The 14,235-nt window shown below is 43.0% G+C and overlaps 1 protein-coding gene across 4 annotated transcripts in view; it reads left to right on the top strand.

Annotated features, from left to right (window-relative positions):
- Positions 1-13,991, top strand: part of B3GALT5 (beta-1,3-galactosyltransferase 5) — a 36,499-nt gene extending 22,508 nt beyond the window's left edge. The window contains exons 1-5 of one of the 4 annotated variants that reach the window (XM_084200947.1): positions 7,440-7,513; positions 8,202-8,354; positions 8,914-9,102; positions 10,161-10,334; positions 10,830-13,991. In XM_084200947.1, coding sequence (XP_084057073.1) covers positions 10,260-10,334; positions 10,830-11,783 — 1,029 coding nt within the window. In that variant the 5' untranslated portion in view covers positions 7,440-7,513; positions 8,202-8,354; positions 8,914-9,102; positions 10,161-10,259 and the 3' untranslated portion in view covers positions 11,784-13,991. Of the gene's footprint in view, positions 1-4,634; positions 4,701-7,439; positions 7,514-8,201; positions 8,355-8,913; positions 9,103-10,160; positions 10,335-10,829 lie in introns of those variants that run through there. The other 3 variants (XM_084200946.1, XM_084200948.1, XM_084200949.1) reach the window with 3 other exon arrangements.
- Positions 13,992-14,235: the final 244 nt, after the last annotated feature.

Raw genomic sequence — 14,235 nt, forward strand, 5'->3', positions numbered from 1 at the left:
TGAGCAGGGTTTTATTCCTGTTTGGCACAATGGGTTTACACAGGGTCAGGTTGCTCTGATCCATCCCGTGTTGGACAATTGCTTATCTGTGCTGAGATCTGGGCTTGGGAATAGAGCAAGTAGGATAAAATTGCTGATTCATGAGGCCACTCTGAAATTAGTTAAATATGCCCATTAGCATCAGGGATAAAAGGAACCTGGTGGTATTGTAGGAACAGAGGAAGCATTAGGAGAAGAGTCTATTAGCATTGGAGAGAAATCCAGAGAGGGATGGCTGGCACTCAGCAGGTGAAGGGAGGACAGAGACAGGAGGAGGAGGAGGCTTTTAGGCTGAAGGTTTGGGAAAAAATCCTACCAAGATGAGAGGGAAGGAGGGAGTGCCCCAGGGCACTGCTCTTTTCCCTGCCTGTGAGAGAGGATGCCCTTGGCTGGCTGCCTGCCAGCTGTGCTTGCATCCTTGTGCAAGTGGAACGAGCCAAAAGTGTCCAAATGTGCTCCTGAAAAGGACACAAAGCACCTGCAGCAGGGGCTGGACTGCACTGGGTGTCCTGTACAGTGTCCCTGCATTGATGTCTGAGCTCTCCAGCAGGACACCCTCAGCCCCCACTGCAGCATCCTCTCCATCCTGGAAAAAGGATCTGGCCTTCATAATACCCAAACTGAACATTTTGGTGGGTGTGCAAGGCCCAGGATTCATCCAGAGAATTTTGCAGGTGGCTTGGAGAAGCAAGCTGATATTTTAAAATAGAAGCAAGCTTCCTTAGCTTGGCTAAAGTCCCTGGGAATATATTTCTTTTTGACTCTTCAGTTGCAGCACTTATTTCCTGTGACATTACCAGAGCAGCGGTACCTCCTGCCAAACTGTTTCGCTTTGAGTCACTCCAAGACACAAACTTTTTACTGGTTTTGAGAGCAAAATTGCATTTAGGTCTCAGGATGCTTTTTTGGCTTTTCAAAACAGATGTTATGAGCAAGTGCTCATGTTGGGTGGATGAGATCAAGGTGCATTAAGAGCTAATGGCTCTTGATTTCTTTTTAATAAGGAGGAAGATGCATCCTCTGGTTCAAAAGATTCCTGTGCCACAAAGGCCTTCCCTCCTGCCATGATCTTGATTTTCCTTTAGGCATCTAGGTAGGGACAGAGGCAGAACCCAAGGACAGCAGGGGTCTGGGCCATTGCTAATATTATTATTATTATTATTATTATTATTATTATTATTATTATTATTATTATTATTATTATTATGTGGAAATTTCCACATCCGAGGTGACACTTCTGGATCTGAGTTGGAAACACTTTTCTGAGTGGATGAGGCCCAGGAATATTTGTTTTTTCCCATGAAAACAAAGATGCAGCTATTAAATGGAGGAGTATTGCCTGCAGAGCTGCCCCTGTGCCTGAGGTGTTTAAATTGAATTTATGCAATCTGCTGGGACTGTGGATAACCACCAATAAACTGCCCTCTGTGGCACAGAAAATACAATTCAGAGGGGGAAATGGTGCAGATTTGCCTCTGAACAGGTGAGGTTAAGGAGTTATTGTGGGTCAGTTATTGTGGGTCATTTCTCTCCTGAAATAGCCTCGTAGCCCCATAGGGCAAGGAAGTGAAACTTAAAGAGACTCTTGCTCAGTACTGAGGAATTTAACCAATTTCAAACCTGCATTTTTTAAACCTGAATTTTAACCAATTTATATTTTAAAATTTCTCCTTTTTTTGACCATGGTTTTTCTTTGATTGATGTGAAAAATGCTTCTTTGCTCATTATAGCTGCACATGTTGACCATGCATATATCTGTATATATGGTAAATGGCATTTAATTTTAATCTAGAGTGTAACATCTCACTCTAATTTTTCTTTCTCCAGAAAATGAATAACTCACTTGTTTTTACTACACATATATTTCTTTTAATTATTCTTACTTCTCTCCTTATTAAAACCCCAAGGGGTAAATAAAAACCAGCCCAACCTTCCCCAAAGAAGATTCAATCTGCTGTTGGAGTCGCAGGGTCAATCAGCTAAATGGGTATTAGTAACATAAAGACAGAGCATAAGCCAGGCCATGTAGTGGGATTTGCAAATCCATAACAGTAATGCTCCTTTTCTATCTGTTCTCTAATTGATGGCTCAGGGACTCCTGCCCTGGCTCTGTGACAGAGTCACTGCCTGGACAGAAAATATTTCTGGAGGACCAGAGGCTCATTTTAAGTCTGGAAAGATTAAGATTAAAATCAAACCCAGTCCTCAGACCCCTTTTTTCCATCCCAGCAGGCCTGGGAGGAACTGGGGAAGCAAACCCCCTCCCACCACAGTAGCAGTGTGGAAAAAATGGGAGAAAAACCAGAGAAAATAAAATAATCAAGACAAAAAAAACCCCCCAATGCCAAACAAAAAAAACACCACACAAAACCAAAGAAAAAAACCCAAAAAAACCAAAACAAAAAAACCCCCAAAGAAACAAACCCCCCCACCAAAAAAACAAAACAATACAAAAAATGACAACCAAAAACCAAAAAACACTACCAAAAAAGGAAAATAAAAAAGAAAGGAAAAAAAAGGGAGAGGATCTGGCCATAAATAATGAGCCCAGCAACTCAGTGCTGAAGTGATAGAAACTGGTGTGTGTGGAGAAGAGGAACAGTGCCTTGCTCTGCCTTGCTGATGGACTGCAAGGAGACACCACCCTGAGAGCAGAGGCTGGTGAGAGGTACCAAAGGGAAAAAGGTTCAGAAAATACAGCACAGAAAGTTTTTCCCTTTGTCCTGCACTTTTTTTTGGGGGGGGTTTCCACCCTTTTTTGCCTGCCAGTTTGAGTGAGCACACTGTTAATTCATCAAACTGGTGAGCCAGGCACCTGCATCAGCAGAAATGTCATTTTGGAGAGCTCCAGACTGGCCCCTGCTCCTCTGAAACTCTTGCATTTAGGAAGAAAAATAAATGTTTCCTGTTGTTCTTGACATTTTCTTATTATCTATGTGTGCTTAATCCTTCTCTGTGTCATGCTGAGCTTATGAAAAAGCAATTTAGGGGCTTTATTCCAAGGAAAATTGGGAGTTAGCAGCTTGTACCAGTCCTTATACCAGGGCATGTGTGATATTCAGTGATTAGGAGAGGCAAAAGGGAACAGCACTGCTGACTTTTACTGTGCAGGACCTGAGTTTGGAGCTCCTGGTCCCACTCTTAATTTGTGCCTCTGATTTTGGGGCTGCAGCTGTTTGAGTCTTGCTACAAAGCGAGGTCTTTTGCACTTTTGATCATTTGTGGTTTGGGTTTCTCCCTGGCTGCTGTGTGTGACCTCGGTGCGAAACACCAGCAGCCCGACATCTGCTGCACCTGGGAGCAGCTCTGCCCCAGAAAAGGTAAGAAAAGTTCCTGGATAAATTGATATTTCCAACCTGCTCCCCAGGGGGACTCCAGACCTACTTCCCTGCCTCTGCCTCGGGGCAGGCTGCTTTCCCCGAGCTATCTGGCACACAGCCCTCCGTTCAGATAATTACACTCATTAAAGGAGATCTCAGGTTAATTCTGACTTTAGGCTTTGGCACAGGAGGGCTGGATCCCTGGGAAGCACAAAGGAGTTCCAGCAGGGTCAGAGGTGGGAACAGAGGGACCCCAAAGCCAACTCATGGTGGGGGGGAGGAGGGAGTTTGTGCTGCTGGCGGAAAGAGGGATTTGCAAAATAAGGAGTGCTGCGGCTTGGGATTGGGATCCCAGACCTTGGCCACCTTCTTCATAGAATCCCAATGGTAAATGACAGAGAACAAACATTTCCACCTCCCCTGAGGCTGCTGAACAGAGCTTAAAGACTAACTGGCAAGCAAAAAGACAAAATTATGTGTTTTCTATATAAAATGATATGGAGGTCTTTCCAGAGGATGATAAGCCTGCCTGGGACAGTGGAGGACAGATAAAGAGGCCTCCAGTGGGTGTTTTTGGCAAATTATGTAAAAAGAAGCAACAGAAAGACAGTTAGAAAAGTTTATTCCTGCCAATTTTGGTGCCATTTCTGGTGAACCCACAGGGGACAACTGCCTGGTGTCCCCTGGGGCTCTGGGATTTTCCATGCTGGCACTTTCCTGGAGAAAATCACAGATTCCCCCAGACTGATTTGGGACACAGGTAGGAACCCAATGTGACATTGAGGCATTCTCTTGAGTTTGGGAATCCTGCCCACATAAGACACCTGAAAATTGCTATTTTGGAATTGGGTATTTCAGTATTTAATATCTTGAATATCTTGGGTTACTCTGATATTTTGAAGCTTGATGTTCTGATATTTTGAGGCAGAATTATTTTAGTATTTTGGAACTTGGTATTCTAATATTTTGAAACTGGGTTGCTTTGGTATTTTGGAACTTAGTATTTGAATATTTTAAATATGTGCTACTTTGGTATTTTAAAACTTGGCATTCTGGTATTTTAAAACAGAGATTTTGAAACCTGGTTTTGTAATATTTTGGTGGAACAGCAACCAGCGTTTAGATTGTCAATGGAAAAAGAAAGTTTCAGACTTAGCTGTAAAGTCCTGTGCATAGAGAACTGAAAAGGGCAGCTGCAGGCATGGATAAGAGAGAAATAAAGATAAGAAAACATTTGGGGGGAAGGTAAAAGTTGCCTGACTCTTGTTTTCATAGGACAGTCCTCAGATGACAATAGAACAAAACTATTGAAAATCCAAGAAATGGATGGTTTTAATACAGGTAAACTACTTGATGTTGCATGGACAATGTGTCAAAATGTGCAAATCCCAAAAAAAAAAAAAGAAAAGAAACAGGAAAAAACTAAACAGAAGATGATATCAATTATAAAACAGCAAAAAAATTCTTACCCCAGGGAGGAGTCCTGTAACAAGGGAAGGGGTTCAGGTCCTTCATCTTCATTAGGAAGATTGGGAACTAATCAATACACAAATTACAAAATAAATATAAATATTGAAAGTGGGAGTATGCTCAGGTAAAACCCAGGACTCCTCCAAAGCCTCTCATGGCAACAGCAGAGCCTCTGGTAAGATCCACATCAAGAAATGAAAACCTGGAATTTTGAGTAAGCACAGGAACCAATTATTCAGTATTAAATATCAATTATTCAGTATTAAATGCAAGGGAAGTTTAGGGATGCATCCATCACAATTGTTGGTGCCACTGGAACTCATGAACTCTGCCCCTTTTTCAAACCACTGAAGTTCAAACTAGAAAAAATATAAATAACCCATCAGTTTTTGTACCTGTCTAACTCTCCAAAACTGTTATTAAGGAAAAACTTAACTGGGAAAATTGAGTGCAAAAATCAAGTTTCAGGAAGGAGACATTCAAATTAAAATCCCTGATTCTAAATACATGTACACTTCAATTTTTATATTACACTGACTTCCCAATCTGAACCTATCCCAAAGAGAATTAAGGATGCAGTGATCCCCATTGTGTGGGCCAGGGGGATTCCTGGAAAATCAAAAAGAGCAGAACCTGTGATAACCAAATTAAATCAGATAATGGCCTGGTAAGACAAAACCAATATCCTTTAAAATTAAAACACTGAAAAGACTCATTACCTAAGATTAAGAAAATTTTAAGGTAAAGGTTGTTGGTGAACTCAAATTTTGCCAGTCAAAAATGTTAAAAGTAAGGGTTATTGCTTAGTACAAAACTCAGGAGCAATTAATAAAATTGCTAACTAGAAATAAATAAAATTTTGAATGGCTCACTGTAATAGATTTAAAAGAATTTTGGATTATTGGTCCACCCTTTGTATGGACTTTTAAATATTTTGTATAGTAATGGCCATATATAGTTTATAGCCATGAATACTTTTAAATACATAAATACTTTTAAATACAGAAATAATTTATTATATGGCCTGATGATACTCAGGCTGCTTTCAAATGACTTAAAAAGCCCTGATGAAGCCTCCAGCTTTGGGCTTCCTAGATCCTGTGAAATCTTTTGAATTATTCCCTCACACCAAGGCTGGCCCAGCTGTTTGTGAGCAGTCACAGCTACAGAGCTGCAGAGATGTTAAATCAGCATATAGCACAAAAATTCAGTTAATCAGAGTATTATATTCTAACTTTCCCCCTGGTGCATGGGCAGTCACCCCTGCTGGACATGGAATCGTTTCTGAGGGAATAAAGTAGGGATGGAGGTTACCAAAGGTAGAAACTCTCCTGGAGATTATTGGCAAATTGGCTTTACAGAACTTCCATGCAAAGAGAGCTGTAAATTTCTTTTAGTGCATCCCTGTTCTGGGTGCCCTGAAGCATTTCCCTGTTGCACCAACAAGGCAAAAGAAGTAGTGGAAATATTTCTAAATCAATTATTTCCATACTTTGGAGCTCCTCTAGGAATGCCATCAGACAGAGGGTCTTGTTTTACAGCAGGAATTGTGGGACAGGCCTTGGGAATCCAGTGGGATTTACATACTCCATGCTGGTCACAAGAAAGGCAGAAAGAATGAATCACACTATTAAACCTAAATTATTACCCCCAGCCAGAATAAAATTGAGGAAAAAGGATGAATAGCCTTGCAACAGAAGTATTGTTCATATCTGTAAGAGGTATCTCCACAGCTCACCAAAATCTGTTTGCCAAAACCACCTCTGGAGTTTCACTGAGGGATTTGACATGAAAATTCCTATGAAAATATCAAGTGGCTAAAATATTAAATGTAACTAATTGCTGGATATGTTCTCAAGGAAAGTTGAAGCTCCACAGAACCAAGACCTGGCTGTCTTGGTTTGGAAAGCCAGGTGTCTGCTAAGGAAGGCAGGAGCCTCCCCTGAAATGGAAAATGCAAACCTCTTCCCTCTGAATTGCTGTAAATTTTAAATTAAGGGGCTCTCAGCAAAAAAATTATGGGAGCAGGAAATAACAGTTCTTTACTAGGGAAGAAAATAAAAGGATACAATAAACAATGCAGTAAATCAAAACAGCACTGCCAGAGTCAGAGCACACCCTGACACCCTGTGGGTCAGGGTGCTGGCAGCAGGGCCATTGGAATTGTGGCTGCAGCCCTCCTGCAGTGCCAGGGGTGGTTCTGCTGGAGCAGGGATCCTGGAGAAAGGTGCAGTCTGCCTCTGAAGGTCCAGTGGAGAGGCAGCTGCTGCTCCTCTGGGAATCCAGTGGAGAAGCTGTGCTGGTGTTCCAGAATCTCCAGATTCTATCCAGGTAGGAATGCTTGGCTCCTCCCCCTGGGCTCCCATCTCCCAACGGGATGCTCTAGTTCTTATCAGCCATGCAGGGACATTCAATCCCTGTTATCAGCAGGTGTCCCCCCAGAGGGAGGAGTGGGTGTGGAAGAGATAAGGAGAACTGCCCACTTGACAAAAGACAACTGCCACACAGATGGCAAACAGAATACACCTTGCCTTGCAGTTTGGAACAATGGCCTTAAGGAAAAATGTGCTATAATAGGACAAGAAGGTTGCACTCACATCAGGGATGACTTTGAAGCCCAGCAGACAAAAATGGATAGAAAAAATGATAGAAGAGTGGCAGAAAGAAGAAAACTCTTGGATGAGGTTGGCTTAACTCATGGCTACCAAGCTGGGGAGTGCTACAGAATGTGTTTGTGGCAGGCATCTGTAACCACTGCAGAGTGTTTCTGTGTTTGTGTTTACCTGGTGTAACACTTTGTGCTGAAAAATAAAGTATTGTGACTTGCCTGAAAGAGACAGTCTCAAGAAAAAGGAGGGATTTGATAAATAACAAAGGGAACAAAAAAATTCAGCTCCCCTTAAGCTGCTGGGAGAGAGCAGAGTCTTTTTTTTTATGTGTTCATTTCAGGTGAGTGTGAGAAGAGGCTGCAGGTCCCACATGGTTTGGTGCCAGGATTCCATGCAGGCCACAGCTGCAGAGACCCATGAAGTGCCAGTCAGTTTAAGAAAAGTCTCTAGGATATGAAACAGGCAATTTTTTTGGAAATGCCCTTCATTAAATATTTTGCAGCTGGAACAACAAGAGATGAAAATAGTGTTGAGATAATTAAAAACTATGATTTATGACTGAGAGCACAGAGAAAAATCAAATATTTCATCATGCAAAAGGACTTTATATAAAACCAGAAATATTTATTTTGGTGCAAAATGGGGAGGGGGGCTCAGCATCTCCGGGGTAAGGAGACAATACCAGGGTGATTTAATTCCCTGACAGAGAAACTTCAGTGCTCCAAGGAACTTCCCTGACTGCATTCATATAAAATGGTTTTAGTGTTCAGGAACAATTTTAGTGTTCAGAAACATCCCTGTTCATCTGAAAACAAGGACTGAATGGATGGTTTTTGAAGGAAAATGGCCTTGGCAAGAGGAGGAAGCTTGTGTGTCTGTCATCCTTTCCCCTTGGAATTCTCCCAGAGAATGCCAGGTTGGACACTGGGGCTGGAGCAGCCTGGGGCAGTGGGAGGTGTCCCTGCCATGGCAGGGGGGGCACTGGGTGGGCTTTGAGGTCCCTTCCAACCCAAACCATTCCATGGTTCTTCTTATCAAGGCCACTGCCCAGCCTTGATCCCTACAGGGCCTGCTGGGAGAGGATAACATGGACACGTGTGCCTCTTGCAGAGCTTCTGAAATGCAATGTTTACAATTTGCATGTGTTTGCATTGCCCAGCTGTGTGTGTTTGTGGGTTTTTGTGTGTGCTCCACACACATGGGCTGAAAGGGGAAGGCAATCTGGTTCTGGAAAGAAAAAATGGTAAAGGTGGGAGGCTGCTCACCCAGCTATCCAAAACAAGGACATTTTAAAAGTTTTTTTAGATCTGTTACCAATGCTGGAAACAAAAGTAAGTAATGGCCGCATTACATTAGTCTGATTCTACTGAAATCTTGTAGTATGTTTGTTGTGGGTTATGGCACCTTGCACTTGGATATTTGTGGAGAGGTTTTAATGGGTTTTAACAGAATGTTGCTCTCCATTGTTTCCTTAGTTCAGTGTGTGGTTTGTACATGTTCTGGAATTTCTGTAACAGAGAAATATCAGACTCTCAAACAGACTTCTGTGAGCTGGTGACAGGAAAAAAACTCTGTATATCTCCATTGTCAACCACAAAACACCTTCCTGTCCTGAAAACACAATTCAGGTCGTTCACGTGCTTCCTCCCAGGCCACTGAAAAATGTGAGAACAGATGCAGGGCAGATTTTTGTTTAATCTTTTGTATGTACATATAATATAACTCCATACGTATAATCTCACACAATTTTACATATGTATTTAACTAAAGCAGTTGTAAAGTTAATTACAAAACTACTGTGAGCTATAAATACAAGAAAAAAATCAGATCCTAGGAATACTCTATTTAAGGATAAAGTGAATTAAAATTTAAGTGCCAGAAGAAATGTGAACTTTTGAAGTATTGTCAAAATTCATTAATGAATCATTGCAAAAATGCACTTCACTGTGGGAGCAGTTCCAGTGAACCAAGACTCCAGTTCTCCTTGTTTCATGCTTTTGGGAATTCCCACTGAAGTCCATGGGACTATTCTTGGGGGTAAAATGAGCAGGATTTGTTCCAGGGACAGCTGGCTGGACTTTCAAATGAGCTTCAATCCTGCAATGCAAAACCTTTGATTGCCTGGAAAGGGGAAATTGAGCAAAAGGAAGGCACTAAGGTGATTTGGGGGAGTCTACACAGAACATTCCTGGCCAGAAGGCAGAAATCAAATTTCCATGAAATCTGCAGCTCTGGCCATGGTTTAACTTGGTTTGCTGTGTTTTCAGCTGGGGAGCCAGATACAATTCCTTGTTGAGAGGGGGGAAGGTGAAAGGGGTGCCCTGGTAAAAATTGCCCCATCCTAATGCTCTAAAATAGCAGTAGGAGAGCCTGTGGCTTCCTGGAATGAGCAACTCAAGCCTTAAGCTCCTCTCACCAGGTTAATTTATGCAGATGTGTCATATTTTTGGCACTGTAAGGATTTGGGGGTTGCTTTGATAGTTTTTCTCTCACTCAAAATTTCTATTAGATTTATAACCAGATGTCCAGCTCATTAATCTCTTACAAGGTTAAATGAGTGAGCATTGTTGTTGTTTGGATCCTTTTCACTTAAAAAGGGAAGGGGAATAGGAGAAGCCCCTTCTCTCCTCAGCATGTCCTGGTGAGTCACTCAAACTCTGCACAAGCTGAAACATCCAAATAATGTGACCCACTGCTGTTCTGGTTCCTTTCTTTTTTTCAGAGCAGCTGACCCAACTTCAAAAATGTGACTCATGGCCCCTCCAGCAAAAGGATCAGGAGCAGTTTCTGGGTTGGTGCAAGAGCCCCACAGGACAAGAAGATGAGAGGAACCTGGTTGAGTGTGCCCCTGGGACAGCTGCTGGCTCTGGGACACAGGCACAAATGGAGAAACATGGTATTTAAACAAAAAAAAAAAAAAAAAAAAAAAAACCACCAAAAAATAAAACAAGACCCCCAAAACAAACAAACAAACAAAAAAAAAACCCAAAAAACCAAACCAAAAGATTATAATTGTTCTCTGCCCTCTGAAATGGATACATAAATCTGCTCCTTCTCTGGCCCTGGTGGGTCTAAACCTGGTTTGTAGGATGCTGAAAATGGGGAGGGGGTTTGAAGGATCACCCTGGGTGACCTGGTGTCGGTGGACACGCTTGTGTGGGTTTCTGAGGACACACTGGCTTGAAGGGCAGGCTCAAGTAAAGCCCAAGTGTGAATCTGCCAGCAGAACATCTCGTGGGGGTGACAGGAGGAGAAATGCAGGTGGCTGAGTGCCCTCAAACAGCAGCTTCCTATTGGAGCTGACCTGGCTTTAAATCCCTGTGCAGGGACTCGGCTGAGAGGAACCAGAGATTGTTTTTATGGATGTGCTGCTCCTTCTTGTTCCTTCCAGATGGATTCCAGAAAGTTCAGGCTGTTTGTCTGCCTGGTGGGGCTCAGCAGTGCCAGCCTCTGGCTTTTCCACACCTGGACCGAATTCTGCCTGTTCTGTGAGAGCAGCCAGGGTTACCTGTTCCCCGCGGAGACTTTCAGGAGGATGGAAGGGAACTTCTCCCAGCTCCCAGATGTTGACTGCCACAAGAACCCTCCTTTCCTTGTCCTGCTGGTGGCAAGCTCATTCCAGCAGCTGGATGCCAGGATGGCCATCAGGCACAGCTGGGGCAGGGAGAGGACAGTGGCTGGGAAGCGCCTGGTGACGTTGTTCCTGCTGGGGAGCCCTGGGGATCCCAGCCAGCAGGCTGACGTGGCTGCTGAGAGCCAGAGGTACAGAGACATCATCCAGAAGAACTTTACAGACACTTACTACAACCTGACCCTGAAGACCATGATGGGAATGGAGTGGATTCACAGGTTTTGTTCCCAGTCCAGCTTTGCCATGAAAACTGACACGGACGTGTTTGTCAATGTTTTTTACCTCACTGAGCTGCTCCTGAGGAAAAATAAGAGCACTGGATTCTTCACAGGCTTTTTAAAACTGCATGAGTACCCCATCAGGACAAGAGGGAGTAAGTGGTATGTGAGTAGGGAAGAGTATCCAGGAACAACCTACCCTCCCTTTTGTTCCGGGACTGGATATGTTTTATCCAGCGATGTAGCCAGCCAGATCTATAACATTTCTGAGAGTGTTCCCTTCATTAAACTGGAGGATGTGTTCATAGGGCTGTGCCTCGACAAATTAAAAATTCAGCTGCAGGAGCTTCACTCGGAGCAGACGTTTTTCCCAGAGAGGATCAGGTTCTCTGTTCCTCGCTTTAGGAAAATCGTGACGTGCCACGGAATAAAACCAGCTGAGCAGCTGAGCTACTGGAACCACTTAGTGGCAGCCACTCAAGGAGGAGTGCTCTAGCACCTACCCTGCTCCACTTAACAGACTGAAATTCTCTGCTTTTACAGGGCTGCTCCCCACTCCAGCAAACTCCCAATTAACTCGAGCTCCATCACGTTGAAGGCTTTAGGAATGGTTATTTTAATCACAGAATCAGAGAATTGTTAAGGTGGGAAAAGATCTCCAAGATCATTGAGTCAAACCTTTGACTAAACACCACCTGGTCAACTAAACCAGGGCATTGAGTGCCACATCCAGTCATTCCTTGAGCGCCCTTCCAGTGCTTAAACACCCTCTCTGTGAAAAAATTCCCTATTTCTGCCCAAGAACATGCAAACCTCCTTCTCTCCATCCATTCACTCCCACCTCTGTGCCTCCCTTCTCTACACAAGTTACAATTATTATTTTTATATTTTTTTTCCTGAAACATCCAGGCCTGCTAACCCACCCTCCAAATCTTGCCAGAGGCCTGGGAACATTTCTGCTGTGCCAAACAAAAAAAAGTCAAAGCACTTTTGTTCAGGGAATAAAATCTGCACCATCTTCTTGTTCGCCCTTGATAAATTACTGCACCCATCTGTGCAGGCACTTAAGGGATGATATTTGTAGCTGTCAGGATGCTCCCTCCTGGCATAGGAAGCTGCAGCCCTGCCCTTGCAGCCAGCTCTGAGTGGGCTGAGCTGCATCCTGGCACAGTTCCCTCCTTCAGTCTACACCAATTTGGCTTTTTTTTTTGCAGAGATGGTAGAATTTGCCCATGCAATGCTCCTGGGACAACCTTGGGCAGTGCAGGTCACCTGGTGGAGGTGTAAAAGCTGCTGCAGCTGTTTCCTTGTGTGTGCTTCCCGCTGAAAATAATCCAGTGGTGGAGCCAGTGCAGGGTGCCTGCTCTTCCTATTAAAAGAGACCCTGGAGACATCCTTTATATTTGTGTCTCACTTTAATTGCCTGAGAGCTACTGTGAATGGTTTGCCAAGGCTAAACTAGAGTCACTTACAGTGATTTAGACATTTTTTTTTTCCAAAGAGAAACTGGGTGTGAGGGGGAGAAGACAGGAGGATTTTTCTCTCTTTTAAACAAGACCTAGTGGAAAATGTGCTCAAGTAATCATTCAGGCTGGGAGCCCTATTTCTTATTTCATTCCGAAGCAAAGACTCGTGAAATCTCTGGGATGATTATAAGTTTCAGAGATAAGGAGAGGGGCCTTTACAGCAGATGCTGAAAAATCCTTCAGGGCTCTGAGGAGGGAAAAAGGGGCTGAGAAATCCTCCCTTATGCAATGGTCCTGTTTGATTTTCCTGCAGGCACAGGCAAGGTCAGTGTTATCAGCATGGAATGCCTGTCATGTCTGTGGGAAGAGTTTTTTTCTAAAAAGCAGTGAAAGTGGAGCTGTTCCCAAAGGGAGTTGAGGGGATCCAACAATCAGCATGGCAAAAGCATGGAAGAAAGGCAGGAAAACTGATTTTATTATTTTGGAATTATTTATTTTCATTGTTTTTCTTTTCATTGAAACTGATTCTTCTTTCTTTCTTTCCCTTCCTTCTCTTTTCCTTTTTCTTATCTTTCTTGGCAAGTGTTTCCCAAGTATCTCATTTTACTTGCCTGTGTCTGAAGAGCAGGGTAAATATTTTCAGCAGGAAGATCCTGCTGAGAAGTGTTTAATAATGGTCATAATATATTATTTATTTTCCTCTGGTGCAACATGAGATCATGCACTTATTTTTGACCACTGATGATGAAAGAAACAATGTTTATTTGTTTGCCAAAAGAATGGGTCTTTTAAATTTTAAGCTTCTTTAATAAACTTTTAAGATTTTATTTAAATAATTAAAATATTTAAATAGCTGAATTTTGCTTAAAACTCAGCTATTTTTGAATACTTTTTCTGCCTTCAGGAGGCATGATGGGTCAGACTGATAAAGCCAAGACAACATATTTTTAATCACTATTCTTTCCATGTAATATGCAGAAATATCTTGTGTCATTCATTGCTGTTCTGCCCAAGGTGCCAGCTGGTTATTCCTTTACTTTATGGAAAATTGGTGAGCAAAAAGGAATTTACCCTGGTCATTGCTAGCTCTTTGTCTTGAGGGGCAGAGCTCTGTGAGCAGGGACAGCATCATCAGCCTGATGTTCTCTTCTTGTTCTCAGAGGTAATAACACAGTCATAAAAAAAATAATATAATAATGAAATAATCCTGCAGGCAATTGCAGGTCTCACTCCCCCCTCTGTGCCTGGTGCCAGCAGTTTGTGGCTTTGCATCAGTGTAAAAAAGTCACCCTTGAAGGTGGCTTGACCTCTTGGCTGGGGCTTGTATTGGAGCCCAGGAGTGTTCCAAATTACTTGAACCCAGCCACTGACTGTTCTCAGTCAGTCCCTTCTGCAGACTCAACCTCTGTATTTTTGGGGTTCAATTCCAGTGGAAGATGTCCCTGTCTGTGGTAAGGGGGTGGGAATGGAGGTCCTTTAAGG

The sequence above is a fragment of the Fringilla coelebs genome (genome assembly GCF_963513975.1).
Source record: "Fringilla coelebs genome assembly, chromosome: 2".
In the NCBI taxonomy this organism is placed as follows: domain Eukaryota; kingdom Metazoa; phylum Chordata; class Aves; order Passeriformes; family Fringillidae; genus Fringilla; species Fringilla coelebs.